Source organism: Notolabrus celidotus, chromosome 7 (assembly GCF_009762535.1).
Source record: "Notolabrus celidotus isolate fNotCel1 chromosome 7, fNotCel1.pri, whole genome shotgun sequence".
Lineage (NCBI taxonomy): Eukaryota > Metazoa > Chordata > Actinopteri > Labriformes > Labridae > Notolabrus > Notolabrus celidotus.
The window spans coordinates 13,713,384-13,733,503 of NC_048278.1; the positions used below are offsets into that span (position 1 = coordinate 13,713,384).

Genomic DNA, 20,120 nt, shown 5'->3' on the forward strand with positions numbered 1-20,120 from the left:
GCACAATAATTTGTTCACTGCATTGCTTATCTGACAAGATAATGATACATGTGCAGTTATTTATTAATATTAAACCATCTGTAAATAATATATTAACACTTCAATGACACATTTTTAGAAAAACACTGACTTATTGTGCAGTACAAAACATTTAAAAACATTGTTTTCACAAATAAAAACATTTTAAATTTGATCAGTGCACCTGGATAAAAACAACAAAAACAAAATGTAAAAAATAAACAAAACTTCATCTATTTTTATAGGAAGACATGGACAAGTCAGAATATATATTTTCTGCCCTGTAAAGCATTAAAAACCTGAAAAGCGAGGCTTCTTGCTGTGGTCTGCAAACCTAATGCAAGTGTTTATGCTTCTATAACTTCGCCTCAGCCATCACTGTGACTTTGTCAACCTTAGCCTGGGTTTGGTCCATTCTGTCGCGAGCGACTCTCCTGCAGTGGATGAAGACATAGGCAGGATGGCTGAACACCAGCAGAGTCAGAACTATGAGAGCGATGTCCACCTGTAACAGATCACAACAGATTGAAGTGCAGCCAGTTGCAATGTGACTTCAATCTTAATTACTATCAAATGTCAGCACAGCGGCTGTTTCTGGGATGCTTAAGCTAACTCTTGAGCTTCCCTGAGGTATCATGGGCCTAACTTGACGAGAGATACCCACGTGACAACCTCAGTGATGTACTGGCTCTCACTCTATCCCCATCTATCTTCATGCTCTCGTGCCGAAGAATGATATTAGCTGTTGGAGCCATGAAGGGACTTCAAGTGTTTATATTATGTTATTTTGAGGTTTAGGGTAGGATATTGTTTGTATACTTTTTGTGGTGTTATTTATGGTGTTTGTTTACAATATAGTTTATTGTGGGATTAGTTAATTAGGTTATTTACGGGTCATGTGTTAGGGGCGGGGATACCGAGTTAATTTAGGCCACCTGTGTCCCATTGTTTGGCAGGTAGAGAGAGAGGGGGTGAGCAGGGTCTCCGTACTTTTTGTTGACCGCTTGCTTTACGCTTGCTTTGCGCTTGCTTTGCGCTTGCTTTGCCCTTGCTTTGCGCTTGCTTTGCGCTTGCTTTGCGCTTGCTTTGCGCTTGCTTTTTCGCTTATTTATCACTTACTTTTCCAATTTTGTTTGTGCACTTTATCATGAGTTTATCATCCTTTTTTGTAATAAAAAGTTAAACTTACTTTTATGCATTAGTGATTTTTGTTTTAGCGCGTCTGGCAATAACTAGGCCCAGCGTCAGCCTCTCAGCGGCTTTTGGCTCTTTGTAGTCGCTACATTAGCCATGCAAAGGGTTATATAACTTATTGGGATGGATTTCTTCATCAAGTGCATTTCAATTAGATCACAAATACCTTGTGTTTAATTGAAACTTACATAAAAGGGGTCTCCACCAAGAGATCCTTTGATGAGGGCGAAGAAGGGGTACTGCAGTAGAGAGACGATGGCAGACAAGGACATCACCATGCCGTAGAGCTTTCCAAAGTGAGACGCTGGAAAACTGAGGAAGAGAGAGAAAGATGTAATTTACATGTTTGTCCATGACTGTCTGGCTTTTCTATCTAAACTACCATAAATATACAGCATATATATTTACACTAGCAGTAGTTCTGTCCCTCAAACCCAATGACCTTCATAGAGTGCATTCCCCTTCTCATCAGTGTCCTGGTTTTGATCCTGACTTTACTTATCCAGGGTGTTGTTTACATCAAATGTGAGCAACTGTTTTATCCGTATCCTATATATATGTCGATAACATCCATGTTTCTGATCATCAGTGAGTAACTCTGCACTCTTACATTCATATAACAAACTGTTGAAAAATGTTCAATCTCAAATTTTTACCCTATTTTCCCCATCCCCTGTGTATGTCTGTGTGCTTACTTGTGTGACAGCTACTCACGCAATGCTAACGAATGCTGCGGTTCCCCCGTAAAGGAAGGAGCGATTGAGGACTTGCAGAACAAAGGTGAGGTACTGGAGTGGGAGGAGAGGAATGGAGGCACACACAGAGAACAGCAGGCACTGCAGGCAGGTCAGGAACAGAGACAAAACAGAGGAGTGCAGGTCTGCCTCATGCTCTGTTACTCCTAAAGGAGGTAAAATAGTCACAGTGATGTTTAAATCAAAGTTGCTTTACTGTACTCTGGCAGTTTTACCACTTGTCATAGATTTACCTAGAGCTAGGGGCTTCCCTTTGTGTCTGTCCATGATGAGTCCGTTCCAGGGAGCACACAGCACTCCACACATCTGGGTCATTGCAAAAGCATTGGTGTACTGACTCACTGAGGAAGGTACGAAAGCCACAGGAAGAAGCAAAGACAGAAAACATTTTATGGGTTTGTATTGTGATAACGAGGGATAAAAATAGCTTTAACTGTATATGAACGATATGTAACTGCATATATCGGTCAGTCAGTATGTAGGACACAAAGTCAATGACTTTATGAGGAGTTACCTAGAACAGGGTTAGTGTTAGCCAGCCGGGTGAGCCTGGGGTTGAGTGTGCCAATGAAGAGGTAATGCCTCAGCTGCATTACAGACAACCACAGCAGGTGCAGAATGAAGAACCCGGACAGCACACAGCTCCAGAAACTCTCCACTAAACAAGAAAGAAAGAAGATATGAACTTAAAGGAGCACCTGATCAACAGCCTATTAGAGTGTTACAGACGGGCCTGGTGGCTTTACCAAACTCTGTTGACAAACCTTTCACTGTTCAGATCATTCACAAAGCTTCAAACTAAAAATCCTAACACAATTCACCACCATGTGTATAAACAGTCCATGAATAAATATCAATGGTCAATATTCAACTTGAGTGAAATACATTTTGAAGAGTTTGTAGAGATGTGTTTGAGGAAAGCCATGGATTTAAAATGTATCATCATTGCTGTTCTGTTTGTGTTGTAGCAGGAAGCCGCAGAGCTGCAAACCTGCAATCCTGTGGCACTTCTATACATTTTGCAATATGCTGAGTAGGCAGCAAATAGTCATGGCCGGACGATAGCCTCTGTACATGGAGCGCTAGGCCAATGGAGCCCCAAGATAGTAGTGATGTGTCATGATCAAAAGCTGCCGATGCTTTATAGTGAATCAGAAGAGCCGGTTCACATCGAGAGAGAGCCGGCTCCCAGTTTTTTCCTTTCACTGCTTAGCTCTCACAGTGCTCAACCCCAGCTCTGCTCACGGCAGAACTTTGTTTTGATTGGTCAGCATGGCAGCCATGTGGCCAATCACATGTGAGGATATAGGATACAGGTGATGGAGGGGAAGCTGTGTATCGTGGCTTCATCTGATCCTTCTGAGAGGGTTAAGGTTAGGGTTCTTCTCAAAGACTGGGCAAATACTCACTGAGAGGAGAAATCAGATCAGCCCATCCAAGCTGAGGCATCTGATTTTTCTCAATGCTTAAAGCCCTAACCCTAACCTTTGCTTGGCTTCTGGTTCTGTTTGCTATTGTTTGGTTCTGGTTCGACCTTGTTCGGTTCTGGTTCGGTTCTGTTCTGGTTTGGTTCTGGTTTGGTTCTGGCTCGGCTCTGGCTCGGTTCTGGTTCTACCTGGGTCGGTTCTGGTTAACCCTAATCATAATCCTAACCCTAATCATTACCTACCCTAATCATAACCCTAATCCTAATCCTAACCCTAACCCTAATCATAACCCTAATCATAACCCTAACACTTAACCCTAATCATAACCCTAACCCTAAACCTAATCATAACCCTAATCCTAACCCTAACCCCAACCCAAACCCTAATCATAACCAAACCCTAATCATAACCCTAACCCTAATCCTAACCCTAACCCTAACCCTACTCCTAATCCTAACCCTAACCCTAATCCTAACCCTAATCATAACCCAAATCCCAACCCTAACCCTAATCATAACCCTAACCCTGCTTTCGTCTGGTTCTGTTTGCTATAGTTTGGTTCTGGTTGGACCTTGTTCGGTTCTGGTTCTGTTCTGTTCTGGTTCTGTTCTGGTTCTGTTCTGGTTCGGTTCTGGTTCTGGTTCTACCTGGGTCGGTTCTGGTTCGACCTGGTTCGGTTCTGGTTTGGTTCTGTTCTAGTTCGGTTCTAGGTCGTTTCTAGTTTTGTTCTAGTTCTGGTTAAGTTCTGGTTAAGTTCTGGTTGTGTTCTGGTTCGGTTGTGTTCTGGTTCTGGTTCTGGTCTGGTTCGGTTCTGGTTCGGTTCTGGATCGGTTCTGGATCGGTTCTGGTTCGGTTCTGGGTCGGTTCTGGTTCGGTTCTGGTTCGGTTCTGGTCCGGCCTGGTTCGGTTCTGGTTCGGTTCTGGTTCGGTTTTCTTCAGTTTGGTTCTGGTTCTGGTTCGGTTCTGGTTCGGTTCTGGTTCGGTCTGGTTCGGTTCTGGTTCGGTTTTTTTCAGTTTGGTTCTAGTTCTGTTTGCTTAAGTGTAGTTCTGGTTCTAACCGTAACCCTAATCCTAATCCTAATCCTAATCATAAACCTAACCCTAATCCTAATCCTAACCCTAATCCTAATCCTAACCCTAACCCTAACCCTATTCCTAACCCTAACCCTAGGATTAGGGTAAGAATGGTTTTGTAAAAAAATTGGTCAATTAAAAGGCTTCTCATAAAAACAGTGTACATAAAGGGTTTTCAACACAAACCATTATTTATGCAAAGTCAATGTAAAACATACGGCTACAAAAGATCCTAAATTAAGAGCCGTTCAGCAGTCGAAAGAGCTGGCTCTTCTTTGGGAACCGAGTCAAAAGATCCGGTTCTCTGAAAAGATCTGAACTTCCCATCGCAACAAGATAGATTCAAGTAATGCTAAGTATTGATTTAAAGTCTAAACATTATCCTAATTTACTGTTATAAATGACATATTGTTTACTGATGCTGTCAAGAAATCAATGTTTTGTGCCACATTGTCAACAGGAAAGGGGAGAAATGATAAACTTAACTCCTTCCTGTGGACGTCATTATATTCAGGGTGATTTACTGATGTCACTGGGTTTTTGACCAATCAGAATCAAGTATTGAACACCGCTGATTGACAAGTGAGAAAGCCAGGTAATAACAATTTGAAACTGCATTAACATGAGGTAAAAGTTGTTATCCAGAAAACAGACTAACCAACACTGTCGTAAAATATAAAGCCATAAATGTTGCACACACAACTTTAACAAGACAAGATACTCAGGAGATAGATGGAGATACAAAATAATGTCCTGCTTGATAATTGTTACTATTTGTGTACAGTTTTGCTGAATAAACAAGTGTTAAACATCTGTCATGGAGAATCCATTGGCAAAAATAGAAGAATCGTACCTTTTTTTTCTGAGTCTTGTGAGTCTGTACCATCCTCAGCTGCTGGGGGCACGATGTCCTTCCCACTTGACTCCTGTGAACTTCCCTTGCCATCCTCCCTTGTCTTCTCAAGCTGCTCCACATTGTATGTGTTTCCATTTCCACAATCCCATCTGTACAGAAGGAAAAGCAAGTGTCACTGTATAGTCTCAAAAGATGATCTACCTAACCTAACAAAGAAGCAATCTAACAGGGGAGTTCACTTTCTCACCCATAGGTGTAGTGCTGTGGCAGAGTGTAGGGGATGTGGGTCCGAGGCATCAGCACAAAGGTTCTTAACAGGTGTATGATGCTGCAGAACGACAAGATAAGGAAGGAGGTGCGGAGGGAAACATCGTGTTCATACAAAATCTGAAAAGTGGAGGAAGAATGGAGGAAGACTCTTGGTTAAACAGGCTGGGGAATGTCTAGACTTTTTCTTGGGGAACGGACTCATGTAGGGGTGCCATAAAGTCACACACTCACATGTTGTTGTTTTTTTAGTTTAAATAGTAACACAACAGAGTGGCAACAGAAGAAGACTGTATATAAAAAACTCACTTGTCTTTTATTGTAAGAACTTGACTTTATAAAATACCAAGATTTGCATTGTTTTTTGCCATTTGTGAAATAACTGATCTAAATCATGGTTCACTATGTTTTCACAGTTTTTGTTCAGCAGTCCTATACTGTTGTGTAATCAACTACTGAGTGCAGCTTACAGTCCTGCAATGTGAATGCCCTGAAGAGCTCTGTTATTGTTTTACGACAATTACCCGTCTGGTAAATCATTTCAGACACCACCACAATTTCACATTAAAATGACTTTACTGACACTGATTCACTCTTTTACCTTGATGAGGAGAAACACAGCAGAAGAAGAGTCAAAGGCACCGTTGTAGAGGGTGATAATGGTGGAACGGTGATCAGGGAACAGGTTTCCAATCTTTCACACAGACAGAAAAATAACTCACTAAATTGGATAAGTTTGGCTTTCTTGAGAGTTTGAATGTAATTATACAAAACTGAACTTGGACATACAGTATATTTTATATTTATATTTACATCAGGTATCTTCAGTTTACCTGCATGTTCGTAAGAAGGAATAGAACCCCTCCCACAGCGATGCAGGACAATGCAGGAAAAAGCAGGTTTGAAAATGCTACAAAAGTAGAAGACAAGGTTTACTGTCCTTCACACAATTAAAGAAACCCTTTTACTGATTCATTCCATAACATTTTATTTTACGAGTGTTAAGCTATTACTGCAACAAATTAAATTAAATACAAGTCAAGAGATATAGGCAGCCAGACAAGTCATGCCAGTTTAATAGACAATTAGCTTATAACTTATAACAGGCTAACTATATTATTATTATTATTATTATTATTATTATTATTATTGTTATTATTATTATTATTATTATTATTATTATTATTATTATTATTATTATTATTATTATTATTATTATGTTATTTGTATTATATACATGCCTATAAATATACCCCAAATCCTTCCATGACACCCATGTGATTATGTAATAATATATCCAACAGCAAAGTTTCTGGAGTCTCTGAGCTCCCTTGTCTCGTAGGTTCCTCTGAGTCGCTGCCGTAGACAGCCTACTGCAGTGGACGTGCCAGACTCCAGGCGCAACAACTAATACCATCTGTCTCATCACTGTCATCTCTCTCTATCTCTCTCTTATTCTTCTCTATCCCTCTTTCCAACCCCAACTCGGTCGAGGCAGATGGCTGTCTAACATGAGTCTGGTTCTGCTCGAGGTTTCTGCCTGTAAAATAAAGTTTGTTCTTCTGCTGTAACTAGCTAAATACAGCAAGGTGCAATTCTCATGGTGGACTGAGATGAAATCAGACTGAGTCTTACCCTGTCTTGATGTTGGATCTTTGTTAATAATTTAACATAGAGTATGGTCTAGACTTGCTGTGTTTGTAAAAGCGTCTTGAGATAACGTTTGTTGTTATTTTGGGCTACATATATGAAGATTGATTGATTGATTGATTGATTGATTGATTGATTGATTGATTGATTGATTGATTGATTGATTGATTGATTGATTGATTGATTGATTGATGTAAAAATTAAGATTAGATCCTATTTGTGTCTCATCTGTGTCTCAGTCAAACATGGTTGCTTATCAAGACCAAAAGGAGATATGGTACATTTTCTTACATGACGTATTTGTTGGTCCTGATAAATAAACATGGTTCAGTCTTTTAGTTAGCTTTGGAGTCTGAAGAACATTTGTTGGCAATGCTGCCATACCCAGAAGATTCCTGGTTGAAACCCTGGTCTTAACACATCAGTGATAGGAAACTTCACAGACAAATAAGAAACAAGGATGAGATACAAGATAAACTCTAAAAAGAGGAGACCTAATGTGAGACATAAGCCTGGTCCTTCGGTTATTACCAAAACTCTTTTTTCAGTTCAATCTAATTTGTCTCAACGATGTACTCTCTTTAGTATTTTTCATAGATTTTCTTTTGATGTCATGTTTTTGGGGAATTTTTGGTCTTTATTAGATAAGAAATGTGGAGAGAGACATGAAATGTGGGGAGTAGAGAGTGCGGGAAGACATGCAGCAAATGTAAGAAGCCAGGAGTTGAGCCTGCAACCACTGCTACAAGGAATATGGCTTATGTGTATAGGGCGCACGCTTAGACCACTAGGCCAACAGCGCACCCAAAGAGTCCCATAAGTCAATAATGAGACACCTGTTTTGTCTCAGGAGATCAAAATGAGGAACGGATAAGCAAATTCTGTTTTTTTTGCTATGGGATGGCTAGCTCTGCAAACTGTTCCAGGGGAATATTACTAAACTATAAATGTTAAAAATGAATAAAAGGGGCTAGAATATTGCAAAACATCTGAGATAGTTTCAAATTTGAAAGCATGATGGCAAAACAAACTAGGAAAAAGGGGAGAAGACATTGAGAAGAAAGATAAAGTGTTCATCATTTTTTTCCCCCCTTAAGTCAACTCCACCTTCAATTATGCATTGTTTTATGGTCTCAGGAATAGCACAAAGTTTAGTAAACTGCTCAAGATTGTCACCTACCAGCATTGGAAGCAGCCACCAAGATGGTTCCAGTTGTGTACAAAGAGCTGGACATGGAAAGAGACTGAATTCAGAGTAGCACTGTCAAACACACACAGACACACACAGACACAATAGAAAGCTAATACATACGTTCAACTCTCTTTAAATACTTCAAGAATAGATTTGTCAGTTCACATAAAAAGTCTTGACCTTATTTACTGGTCAAATAGTTGTAACAGTTAATTTATGTAGAAATGGTCGCTTCATCTGGTATAAGAGTAACTAACTTAGATGCCTACTGTGAACAGAATAGATGTTTTACATTTTAACCTTTTTGTTTATATCTTTTGAAGCACATTTTTATAGCCTTGGTGTTTTTTGTCATTGGGTTATCATCCTATAACCTGGATTATGTTATCTCAAGATTAGCATCCATGTATGCCATGAGAAATAATAAGTAACCCAAAATGTCAATGTATAACATTACAACTCTGGAAATCAACATTCCTTACTGTCTCAGGACAGAGCAGCTCTTAAGAGGACATACTTATCTTTTTCTAACATTACCATACAAAAAGTTGAGTAACAAAAGTGCAGGCACGTGCTTTCAGTGAAATGTCACTAATGGAGGAAGAGTCTGGGGTCAAAGGGTTTGTGATAGCCTGTTACTCTGTCTGAACTTTTTTTAAAGGGTCTGCGCTCCTGATCAACAAAAACACAATGTTCTCATACAATCTGAGGTCATATGAAGTGAGCTTTGCTTGACTGTAATCTCTCAGCCCCAGTTTGACACTCCCTACTGTTATCTCTGCAACCCAAACTGGTACCCCTTTACCCCAACTGTAAACTGTACAAACTGAACTGAACTTAAGAGCACACTTAAACATACATTTGCCTTTAAGTATCTTACGTGTGTGTATCATGCATTGAATAATGAATTCCATTAAAATGTACACATCTTTTGAACTTAATTTCATTACATTATCTGAGATATTTTGAAAGTAAAAACTAGGACTACAGACAATGTCAGTCAGCTACATCCACAAACGAATAACAAAATAAAAAGGGATACTGATGGGTTGTTTGTGTCTGGAATATGGATTCTTAAATGCACTCACATGCCCAGTACCCTGGTCACCAAAGTGCCAAATCGATCAAACAGGTACCCAACAAGTAGATTAATAAAGTTGTTGAGAAATGAGGCAATGGTGAAGATCAGTGAGAACTGCTCATCCTGTATGCTGCAGTCTGTGAAGACAAAAACACAGACATATGGTGCATTATGGGATATCAATACACAACAGAACAACAGAGTGAGTCCTGAAATTACACAGTGGAATTACATCTAGATACTGTACTCCAGTTGAGTGACAGTTTTGCTATTTGCTGGGTGTTTTTGTGGAGATATATCTGCAGACACTCACCATTACCACAGAGGTTATTGTCAGTGGAAGATTTGTCAATTTTTAAGAGGCGACGGCCAAATGGAAGATAAAGATGTCAGTTTAAGGATCAATGAGCCGAGCAGTCTGGAATAATCTCATCAACATAACAACCTCTACTCCTCTGCAGTCCGTTTGCTACTAGAGCAGGGGTTCCCAAACTTTTTAGCCCATGACCCCCAAAATAACAGTGCCAGAGACTGCAGACTCCCCATTGTCCTGGGGTGGTTCGATGTTGCTTGGAGTCGCATGCAAGAACTAGTAGGCCAATCCAAAAACCTACATATTTCTTTTTCATGAGTAAATGCTACAGGAAGCATCATTTCCTCAGGGGTCATATCGCAACAAAGTAAAGAAGAAAACGTTTTTTATTTGCATGGTTTTATCTCAGATTTAGTGAAAAATGTTTGTATACATCTGTACAACAATGGATAAAACATGCAATGTTAGATCATTCTAAATTTTGATTATGTTCTGGAAGGAATATTGCAACCCCCCCATCAGTGTCTCCCATTATGGGAAGTAGAACCTCTGTACTAGAGGATGTAATACTCACAGCAGATAAAAATGTCAGTTGTTAGGAATCCTAAGATCACTGCTACCTTATAAGTCTACTTCCAGTATATGTCTGCTTTTTGTTTGTTTGTCTTTGAGCCAAGTCTGCTAAAAAGTAAGAAACAGCTTATGTGTTGAGTACATCCACTTAGGGTGCACTTCTCAGTTAACTGGTTCCTCAGTAAACATTTCCCAAATGATCCTAAGGTCATTAAATCTGCATGATTCTCAATTCGCCTGTTATGTCAAGAATAACATTAACAGTTAGTTAGAGTATCAGTGTTTGCGCTATGGCCTAGCGATGTCTATCCACTTTCTTCTTCATTCTGTAATCAAGCCTTCAGAACAGTTAGCTACAAACCAACAAGTGATATCTCTTTGTACAGTATGAACTCTTTGACACAGGCAGACATGTTTCTCTGCTCACATTGATGTGTGCTTGAGTTTAGTACAATCATAGAAAACCCCATCTTGTTTAATATCATATCAAATATGATAATGAAAGAAACAAGTCGAACTTGAACAAGCCATATGCTCTTCAGTTAGCCCCTAAGGCAGGAAGGGTGGCTTTTGGTCCTTTTGCAACAGGGTGCATGATAACTCCCCTCATATCACAGCCAGGGTTGTGGGAATCATTTGGTTTCAGGGTTCTTCTGCCCCACAGTGGTCCAAAATGCTGCTTTAAATGACAGTATCTGTATTTGTTTGTGCTTCTGATCACTTACCTGTACTGTTGGTGTCTTGACTGCTGACACACAGCTCACTGAAGTATCCATCCGCCTTCAGCACGAACACCAGAGAGGCAAACCCAAACACCAGACCAGCAAAGCACAGGCACTCCAGCATCCCTGTGAGCAGAGTCAGCCTGTAGCGCAGCCCAGTACTTATTCCACACCCCTGCATGTTGCACTTCTCCTTCCTACTGTAGTCCTCAGAGAAAGAGGTTGTTGTATATCTTGCTTTCTGTCCTCTTTATGCTGGACGGACAAGGGCTTTGCTGGATTAAAGTTTCTAAGATGCAGAGAAAAACACAAAACAGGTGTCAGCCCCAACAGGACAATACGATAGGATATTGTTGCATTAGCATGAGATGATCCAGGATCTAACTGCATTAGTGAAACTGTTAAATGGACTTACACATATGTCAATTGATTTGTCAACAGCATTTTGGAGTTTCAAAGCAACTCCAAGAGACTGGCTAGAGGAAGTTGTACACAACACACATTGGAAGGAGATAGTCTTGAAACATTACGTGACATACAGAGTAACTTTGTCCTCTGCTGCTATGCTGGAGACTACAGTTTACACAGCGGGTTGCCATACTGCAGCTGCAGAATGTGACTTTGATGCATGTTGACATTATCTGTGCACAAAGTCTGCCAAGAGATATTCAACAAACTCTGCATATACTGATCATTTCAAGGTATTTCTCTGAATTTTAAAGGAAAGTCAAACATGAAAATGCCACCCATGCTTAGGTTAAGTAATCTATTCCCATTCAAACATGCAGAGCTGCTCAAATAACACAAAACACACACAGCTGCTTGGGAACAAGTTCCATGCTTATAGGGTATTAGATGCAAATTTTCAAATACTGTACTTTGAGGAAAACAGTCAAATTTAACATCAAACTAGAAATGTATCACGTTAACAGTATGTATTTATATGCTTTACATTATGTAGACCTTACATTAGGTGCCACCATTAAAATGCAGGGACACATAACAGTCCTATAATTCAGTCTGTGCAGTAATATGATTATAAACTTAATATTTTGAGTAACACTGTTAGGCTATCATTTTATTTATAATTTAGCCTATTTAGCCAATTAGAATAAATACTGCTAGTATTTTGAAATATAAAGCTGCAATTACATGGTATAATGTTATTATAGTCTATTCCACATATGTGACTTATCTTTCTGTGTTTCTTGTCTCATATGAACACACTGACAGAGCGAAGGTTATCGCCAGGCTGTGCTCACTGTAATCCAGATTAGATCCCTTAATCTACGCGCACCGACACATGGCAAAAATTGAAACAAAAACATCACAAATTATAGTGGTATAAATTGGCCTTCCAAATTTATTGAATGGGTTTTACAATTTAAAACAACACGAGTAGTCATGTAACTTTTGTAAATACAAATATAATACTCAGATTTTACCTTCATAGAGACGTTGCAACATCTCACTTTTCACTGTAACAAAATACGCAGCTTTGCGTAAAACTTATGTAATGTATGTGGCTATACAATGGCTATACATTATGTATAAACCAGTCACACTGAAGATGACTTACCTTGAAATTTCCAAGCGATCCAAACATCCATTACAGATGTTTTGGGGCTGGTCAGGACGGGGATGCGTCTGGCACCCAACCGAGCCGCAGTGTGTTTGAGGAATGCGCAGAGCTGTGCGTCTCAGCCGTCTGTCACAGAGTCAGCTGGAAGCGCAACAGGTGGACTAGGCGGGAAATCACATGTATTTAAGGGTCTAAGTTATGAATGGAGTAATTCTCATGATCGATTGGATTAAAAATCATAAACTAGACGATAGATTTACTATCACTGAGCCAAAATTAAATGATTACTGTCATAAACAGTGGCGCACTCAGACTGTTTGAGGGGCAGGGGCGAGAGAAAAAAAGGGCACCTCCTTTCAAACACCTGGTACTCACAGTGCAGGGTGAATTTAAATGTATTGGGGCAGCGTTAACAAGAAGGGGGTCTTGAGCAGCTAAGTGAACGTCACCCTGGTTCTCAAAACACTACATTGGCTCCCCGTTCAATGCACAATCGCTTTCAAACCAAGTGGCAACCTCCGGTCTCAAACAATGAAGCCCATGCGGAAGTGCTATAAACTGCAATACATCGAAAATCCGCTTGAGGCTGGCTGCAGAAACACCGGAAACCACATAGACATGAATGGGAAAAAGACGATCTTTGCAGCATTAATAAACATGTTTACAGCCTGGTTCAAAAAAATGGCTTGGCCCTACGGAGCTAATCTCTCTAATGGCACACACTGTATGTGGGGTGACTTTTTTTCTAACGTGACGGTTCAGAAGATATTAAGATTACCAGTTTTGCCCAAATAAGGACATGACTGATGTGACTCCCGGTCGGGAACACATAGCTATTGGCTAGGAGGCTCAAACTACGTCACACTCTGCCTGGTTGAGTTCCGCATTTCCAATATGGCTGCTGCCGTCGATTTGCTTCAAAACAGCTCTCAGGAACAGATGGGTGACGTCACGGATACTACGTCCATATTTTATACAGTCTATGTTTCAAACTCGTGTTATTATCCTTATCCATAAAGCACCCAATGATTCAGCTCCTCAGTATGTTTCTGACTTGCTCACATACTGTAATCCTACCTGGCCCTTTAGGTCATCAGTTGGAAGTCTTTAACTATACCCAGAGTTAAACCAAAGTCTGGTGAAGGGGCTTTTATTCACTGTGGTCCTCCTCTCTGAAACAAACTACCTGCTGACTTAAGTTCCATCACAACTGTCTCTACTTTTAAAACTAAACTATCTATTTTCCAGTGTATGAGTAGTTACACTGTGTGCATGTAAATATAAAGACTCACGTGGCTGGTTGCATGTGAAACAATGCTTTTCTATAGGATTTTACTTTCCTTATGCTTTTTGATTGCTGTATGCTGTGTTTGATGTGCATTGGGTGTATCCTTAGCAACTGTTATTTATTGTTTTTCTATGTTTTCATCCTCAATGTACAGCACATTGAGCATACCTGTAATGAAATTAGCTTTATAAATAAAATTGCTATGTTGTCTGCCACTTACCATATAAACACGATGGGCGAATCACTTGTGGCGTTAAGACAATATGTGGACAAAAGGGCCAGAATTGAAACCATGTTAAACCTTTCAAAAGGATTTATGATGATTTGAAGAAATGTTAGTCTATCTCTTAAAAACAGAATTCAGTAATCATAATGTTTTCATGAAATAAGTTTGTATTAACATTTGTATCAAACGATTGAACAGCAACAAGCAGGATTTTGATGAACATCTCCACTCACTGTATGCCAACATTTGCTGCCAAAAACCAAAGAAAAAAAAAGAAAGAAAACAAAACAAAACAGTGTTCTTATGACTTTAAAAGCTTTAAAAGAGATCAATGTCGACTTTGAGGGATTGTTTTGCCCTCTTGTGGTCTATTAAAATACTGCAACTTTAAATAATCACTGCACCTGTTCTTGCTTTTACAGCAGTTTCAAAAAAAGGAAACAAACATTGGACTTTCTGTCCAAGCTGTTACTCTCCTCTTTGTATGACATGCGCACACACTCAATTCAGTTGTTTCCGGTGAACACAGAAACTTCCAGTATTCACATGCTGTGAGTCTTCATGTGTGAACCAAGTTGGGCTCGACGAGCAAAGCTTTGGCCACAGACCTGGCAGATGAACGGCATGATGCCAGCATGCAGCATCTCATGGCGCTTAAGGTGGCTCCGCCTGATAAAAGTCTTCCCACACTGACCACAGACCTGATTCCTCTCCCTTGTGTGTGAGATCCTGTGGCCTTTCATCATGCTCAGGAAAGGAAACCCCTTCCCGCAGAAGTCGCACTTAAAGCGCCCAGGTGTCCGATACTGAACTGTCCTTCTTTTGCTAAACTGGTGAAAGTATGCTTCTCCGTCTGCTGCATCCTGCCTGTTGGAGAACACTTCAGGCATATTCAATGTTCCCAGCTCGAGCTGGTTTTCCGATGATTGTAAGCTGCTGAAGCATGAGGGCATCTGGGTGTCAGGCTGGGTGCTGTCCACAGTGAAAGCTCCAGATTCTGAGTACATATGACATAGATTCCCTTGCTGGAGCTCAAAGCCCAGATTTACATCTTCACCTTGAGTCTGTAAGTCTGGACTCTCTACTTCTCTTTTAATATGAAATCCCAGCTCACTGAACTGTGCTCCACTTGGAGATAATCTTAACCGGCACTGCATCTCTACGGATGGGTTGTAGTCAGCGTTTAGGTCTTTGCTAGCCTCTGGAGGTTCACTGCAGAACTGTGCTCTCTGTCCTGTCGGATGTGGACAGATCTCCCCAGACTGAGAACATGTGTCTGAGTGTACAGGAGGAGCCACTGAAAAGAAAGGTATAGAGATGTAATGAGAGTTATTTAAATGATCACATCTGACGTGATATCAATATTTTAGCTTAAAGGGACATTTCAGTGTTTTTTAAATGGTGTTGTATGAGTTTTATTGTCACTACTAGTGATTGTACGAGCCACAAAGGATGCCAGTCAGCTCAGCCCCTTTAATGAGAAACACCAGGGAGAAACAGCATGCAAGCTAGTCTACAGTTTTCTGCAGACGGGGTCAGTCCTGCCATGTAATTTAGCCAATTTTGAAAGACTCCGACCGGTGCACTTATCTCAATTTAGGTGTACACTCTACTTGTGATTTTTTCAGCATTTCACTTTGTCACCAGAAAGCCCATTTGTTTTTTCACTATTTGAGGCCACAACACTGATGTGCTCTTCTGCCTGCAGTGGACTGATCAGCTGTTCAGGTCTGCTGGCTTCAAATTGACAAAATACAACTAATCTTAACAATGAGTGATTCTGACAACGTGATGACATGCCGTTTACTGCTGACACACGTGGACACCTTTATGAGCCGGAGTTTACAGAGGATAGGGCGAGGAAAAACGGAAATATCCATTTAAACATGATGCTTACCGCTCAGCCTTGGTTGATCTTCAGGATCATCACAAACAGTAATTGGTTCAAGCTTGCAGTCTACCAAACCTACGGTTCTCTGTGGCACACAATAAGAACAGTATATCAACATTTCTCTGTTAACACATCTCAAAATCTATCAATCAATCTTTATTTGCATAGCGCCAAATCACAACAAACGTTATCTCAAGACGCTTTTACAAACATAGCAGGTCTAGACCGTACTCTATGTTAAATTATTAACAAAGACCCAACATCAAGACAGGGTAAGACTCTTATCTCATCTTAATCCACCATGAGCATTGCACTGCACAGTATTTAGCTAGTTACAGCGGTGAGGTAAAACTTCCTTCTAACAGGCAGAAACCTCGAGCAGAACCAGACCCATGTTAGACAGCCATCTGCCTTGATCGAGTTAGGGTTGGAAAGAGGGAAAGAGGGATAGAGGGATAGAGAGAGAGAGAGAGAGAGAGAGAGAGAGAGAGAGAGAGATATGATAGTGATGAGATAGATAGTAGCAGTAGTAGTAGTAGCTGTTGCCGCTGGAGTCCAGCACGTCTGTATCAGCTGGAGTCTAGAACGTCCACAGCAGGAGGACATCTACGGCATGACACTGGAATTCAAATCCACTGACCCCATTTGTGGATAAAAGCCCCTCTGCTGCTCCCTGTGTCTGACATTCATGCATAGTTGTAGTTGTAATGCAAGGCACAATGAAAGGGTTATTCACAGTGTTGTCTGACTGAAGAGCCTCACCTGCTTCTGCTCCTCTGTAGTTTCTCCACTCTTCACCTGTTCTTCCTGCAGCGGTGGTCTTGTTTCATCAGTCCCTAAAATTCCACAAACAAGCACAAGCACTTCAGACAAGATTTTTAAACAAATTTGGAATATTCACAAAATAACCCCTGCCACCAAAAACAGTAAAGAGAACTGTAAACAGGAATAAACTCTATGTCCTCAGGTTTTCAGTGAATTCGTGATGAATAATGGAATCCCTGAAGTGTAGGAGAACAAAAGGTTTCGCTTGAATTATATGTTGATATAGTTAACATTTTTTATTTTCTTAATCTAATAGGTAGTGATTTTACAACTGCCCTCATGTGTTACAATACTGACTCCTGCAGGTGGGGACAAATTTAACACAGTCTTCTTGAGTTTCAATCAACATCCTGACTCTAACTGTGAAAGGCTGTTAAAAGTAAAGCAAAGTTAAATATTTCCACTACACACTCCCTGACAGTCACACTATGACTGTCTGTGGGGTTGCACATCTTCTCACCGTGCAGAGAGCCCTGCATGAAGCCGCTAACAGGTCTCTGAAGCTGCAGTGTCTCCCTCGCCGTGATGTTGTCTTGGGTCTCCCGGCTCAGCTGCACCTGGAGGACGGCGCAGTACTCACACATCAACTGGTTGATCTCCGTCACGGCGGACACGACCAGTTTCTCCATGATGGAGGATAACTGAGACTGAAACGCACTCATCCCCTCCATGACAGTCAGCCCGGCGTGGGTTATTTCAGCAACCAATGTTTTGTATTCAAAGCCCTGAAGTCTGTCTGATAAAGCAGCTCGTAGCTTCCTATTTCTTCTTCTTCTTGATTTGATTGGCAACCAGCTTAAAGACTCATTACCGCCACCTACCGGTTGGAAAGTAAGTTGGCGAACTAAAACTAACTAAATTAAAAGTAACAAATACAAAAAGAAAGAACAAAACTTATTAATGATAATGAAATAATTTCTAAAAGAAGAACACCTTGCTAATAGATATGATTGACAGTGACAGTTGACATCTTTGACATGGTCAATACAAGGTTTTCAGAGATGAAGTCCAATAAAAACTAAGTCCACATATGTGTGTATTTTGATGACACCTTCATCATATTTAAGGAGCGTGGAGACAGACCCCAGGATGCTTCAATATGACCAAGTCGTCCTCCGAACATCCGCGGTGCTTGATTGATATTGATGCTGTTTGATACTATCCAAGCAAGCCCATGTCACAAGGTTTGTTCTACATCTGCACATCACAGGCTTTTAAGATATAACAGTATCACAGTATTCATGCCATAGTTTTCCCTTTAGTATTTTAATTTTTATGTTTATGTTTGTGATAACTGAAGATGGAACTGTTAGACAGATATGTATATTACAGAGACAGACACTTTCTGCAGTTCTGTTTCATTCCCAAACAAAACTTTAAACATGAGTATCATGTTTCCTCAGTCACCATCCTCTTTTCTAAATGACAATGATTTATCTATCTTTTATCTCTCAATCTATCTAAAGCATTACCCGATGCATTCTTTATTCCATAACAAAAAATCTATCTAAAACATCTTGCTGGCCAATATAATGTATATGATTGTTAAATTGTTTTTTAATTTAATGAAAATAAACAAAACAATTTAACATGATGTGAACATTACACATTGGCCATCAGCAGATCTGCTCACTAATTATTAGCATCGACAGTTGAAAAAAAATATTGGTTGAACATTTTGCAGGAAATTTAGTGCAAACAAAAACATAACAGAGCTGCCACGTTGCATGATTATCTGAAAAACAGGACAAACTCATCCTCATCAGTATGCCTGTGTAAAAAAAACTGTCAATTTTAACAGAAAAGAAACTTGTGCTTGATTTGTTTATCTGTTTGAGTTTGGCACAATTCTATTTCACTTCTGATACAGAAAAGAAATGCAGACTAGTGTCAGTGTTCATTTAGTCAAAATAATGTCCAATAATTTGAGCATTTCCCTGAGTTTATGACACCATCCATCCATCCATCCATCCATCCATCCATCCATCCATCAATCAATCCATCCTTTCATCAATCAGTCAATCCATCCATCCATCTGTTACAGACTGAAATCAGTGCTGCTTTCAGCTGTAGCACCCTGTATCTTTGAGAATATAAAGATCAGCATGGTGCCTAATGTGATATTATTGAAGTTCATAAATCTGTCCTCATACATTCTTTACATGCTATAGTGTTGGTACCAACTGTAATGTAAATGAATTCACAGCTACAAAATTGTGTATCGCTAGCCACATTTAGTGTAATCTTATTGCTATCAATCCTCTCAGGTGCCACCAAATTAAAAAAAAGTTGTAATAATTTAATACAAAAAACCAAAACAATTTAACATGATGTGAGCATTACACATCGGCCATATGCTCACTAATTATCAGCATCGACAGTCGAAAAAAAATATTGGTTGAACATTTTGCAGAAAATTTAGTGCAAACAAAAACATAACAGAGCTGCCACGTTGCATGATTATCTGAAAAACAGGACAAACTCATCCTCATCAGTATGCCTGTGTAAAAAAAACTGTCAATTTTAACAGAAAAGAAACTTGTGCTTGATTTGTTTATCTGTTTGAGTTTGGCACAATTTTATTTCACTTCTGATACAGAAAAGAAATACAGACTAGTGTCAGTGTTCATTTAGTCAAAATAATGTCCAATAATTTGAGCATTTCCCTGAGTTTATGACACCACCCATCAATCCATCCATCCATCCATCCATCCATCCATCCATCCATCCATCCATCCATCCATCCATCCATCCATCCATCCATCCATCCACCCATTGGATAGATGGTATCTTTCAGAATATAAAGATCAGCATGGTGCCTAATGTGATAATTATTGAAGTTCATAAATCTGTCCTCATACATTCTTTACATGCTATAGTGTCGGTACCAACTGTAATGTAAATAAATTCACAGCTACAAAATTGTGTATCTCCTGCCACATTTAGTGTAATCGTATTGCTTAGGGGCTATTATTTTTTTTATAATGTAAAACTACCTCTGCAACTCACCACTGCACTTTATCATATTATTTTAGCCTGTACATATTAGTCAAGCCTATTTGTTGTTTCTTTGTATTTATAGCTAAGGTTATTGTTATTATATTTTTATTTTATTTTTTATTGTAGTTCTTTTCTTATTCCTATTCTTATGCCTTGTACAAAGAGAGCACAGTTTACTAAAGTCAA

The 20,120-nt window shown here is 39.7% G+C and overlaps 2 protein-coding genes across 2 annotated transcripts; both read right to left on the bottom strand.

Moving 5' to 3' along the window:
• Positions 1-200: 200 nt before the first annotated feature.
• Positions 201-14,276, bottom strand: LOC117816347 (solute carrier family 43 member 3-like). Its single transcript, XM_034688560.1, has 14 exons — positions 14,213-14,276; positions 12,702-12,865; positions 11,126-11,411; positions 9,522-9,651; positions 8,422-8,468; positions 6,425-6,501; positions 6,193-6,285; positions 5,572-5,711; positions 5,322-5,473; positions 2,482-2,625; positions 2,201-2,308; positions 1,927-2,113; positions 1,401-1,524; positions 201-523 (listed from the first exon to the last, which is right to left on the bottom strand). Exons 3-14 carry the CDS (start codon positions 11,301-11,303, stop codon positions 374-376), a joined length of 1,530 nt encoding a protein of 509 aa, XP_034544451.1. The 5' UTR covers positions 11,304-11,411; positions 12,702-12,865; positions 14,213-14,276; the 3' UTR covers positions 201-373.
• A 91-nt stretch (positions 14,277-14,367) lies between these two features.
• LOC117816349 (zinc finger protein ZFMSA12A-like) lies at positions 14,368-17,718 on the bottom strand. The gene is made up of 4 exons (XM_034688561.1): positions 17,395-17,718; positions 16,872-16,945; positions 16,116-16,194; positions 14,368-15,515 (listed from the first exon to the last, which is right to left on the bottom strand). Exons 1-4 carry the CDS (start codon positions 17,603-17,605, stop codon positions 14,761-14,763), a joined length of 1,119 nt encoding a protein of 372 aa, XP_034544452.1. The 5' UTR covers positions 17,606-17,718; the 3' UTR covers positions 14,368-14,760.
• Between the last annotated feature and the right edge of the window lie 2,402 nt (positions 17,719-20,120).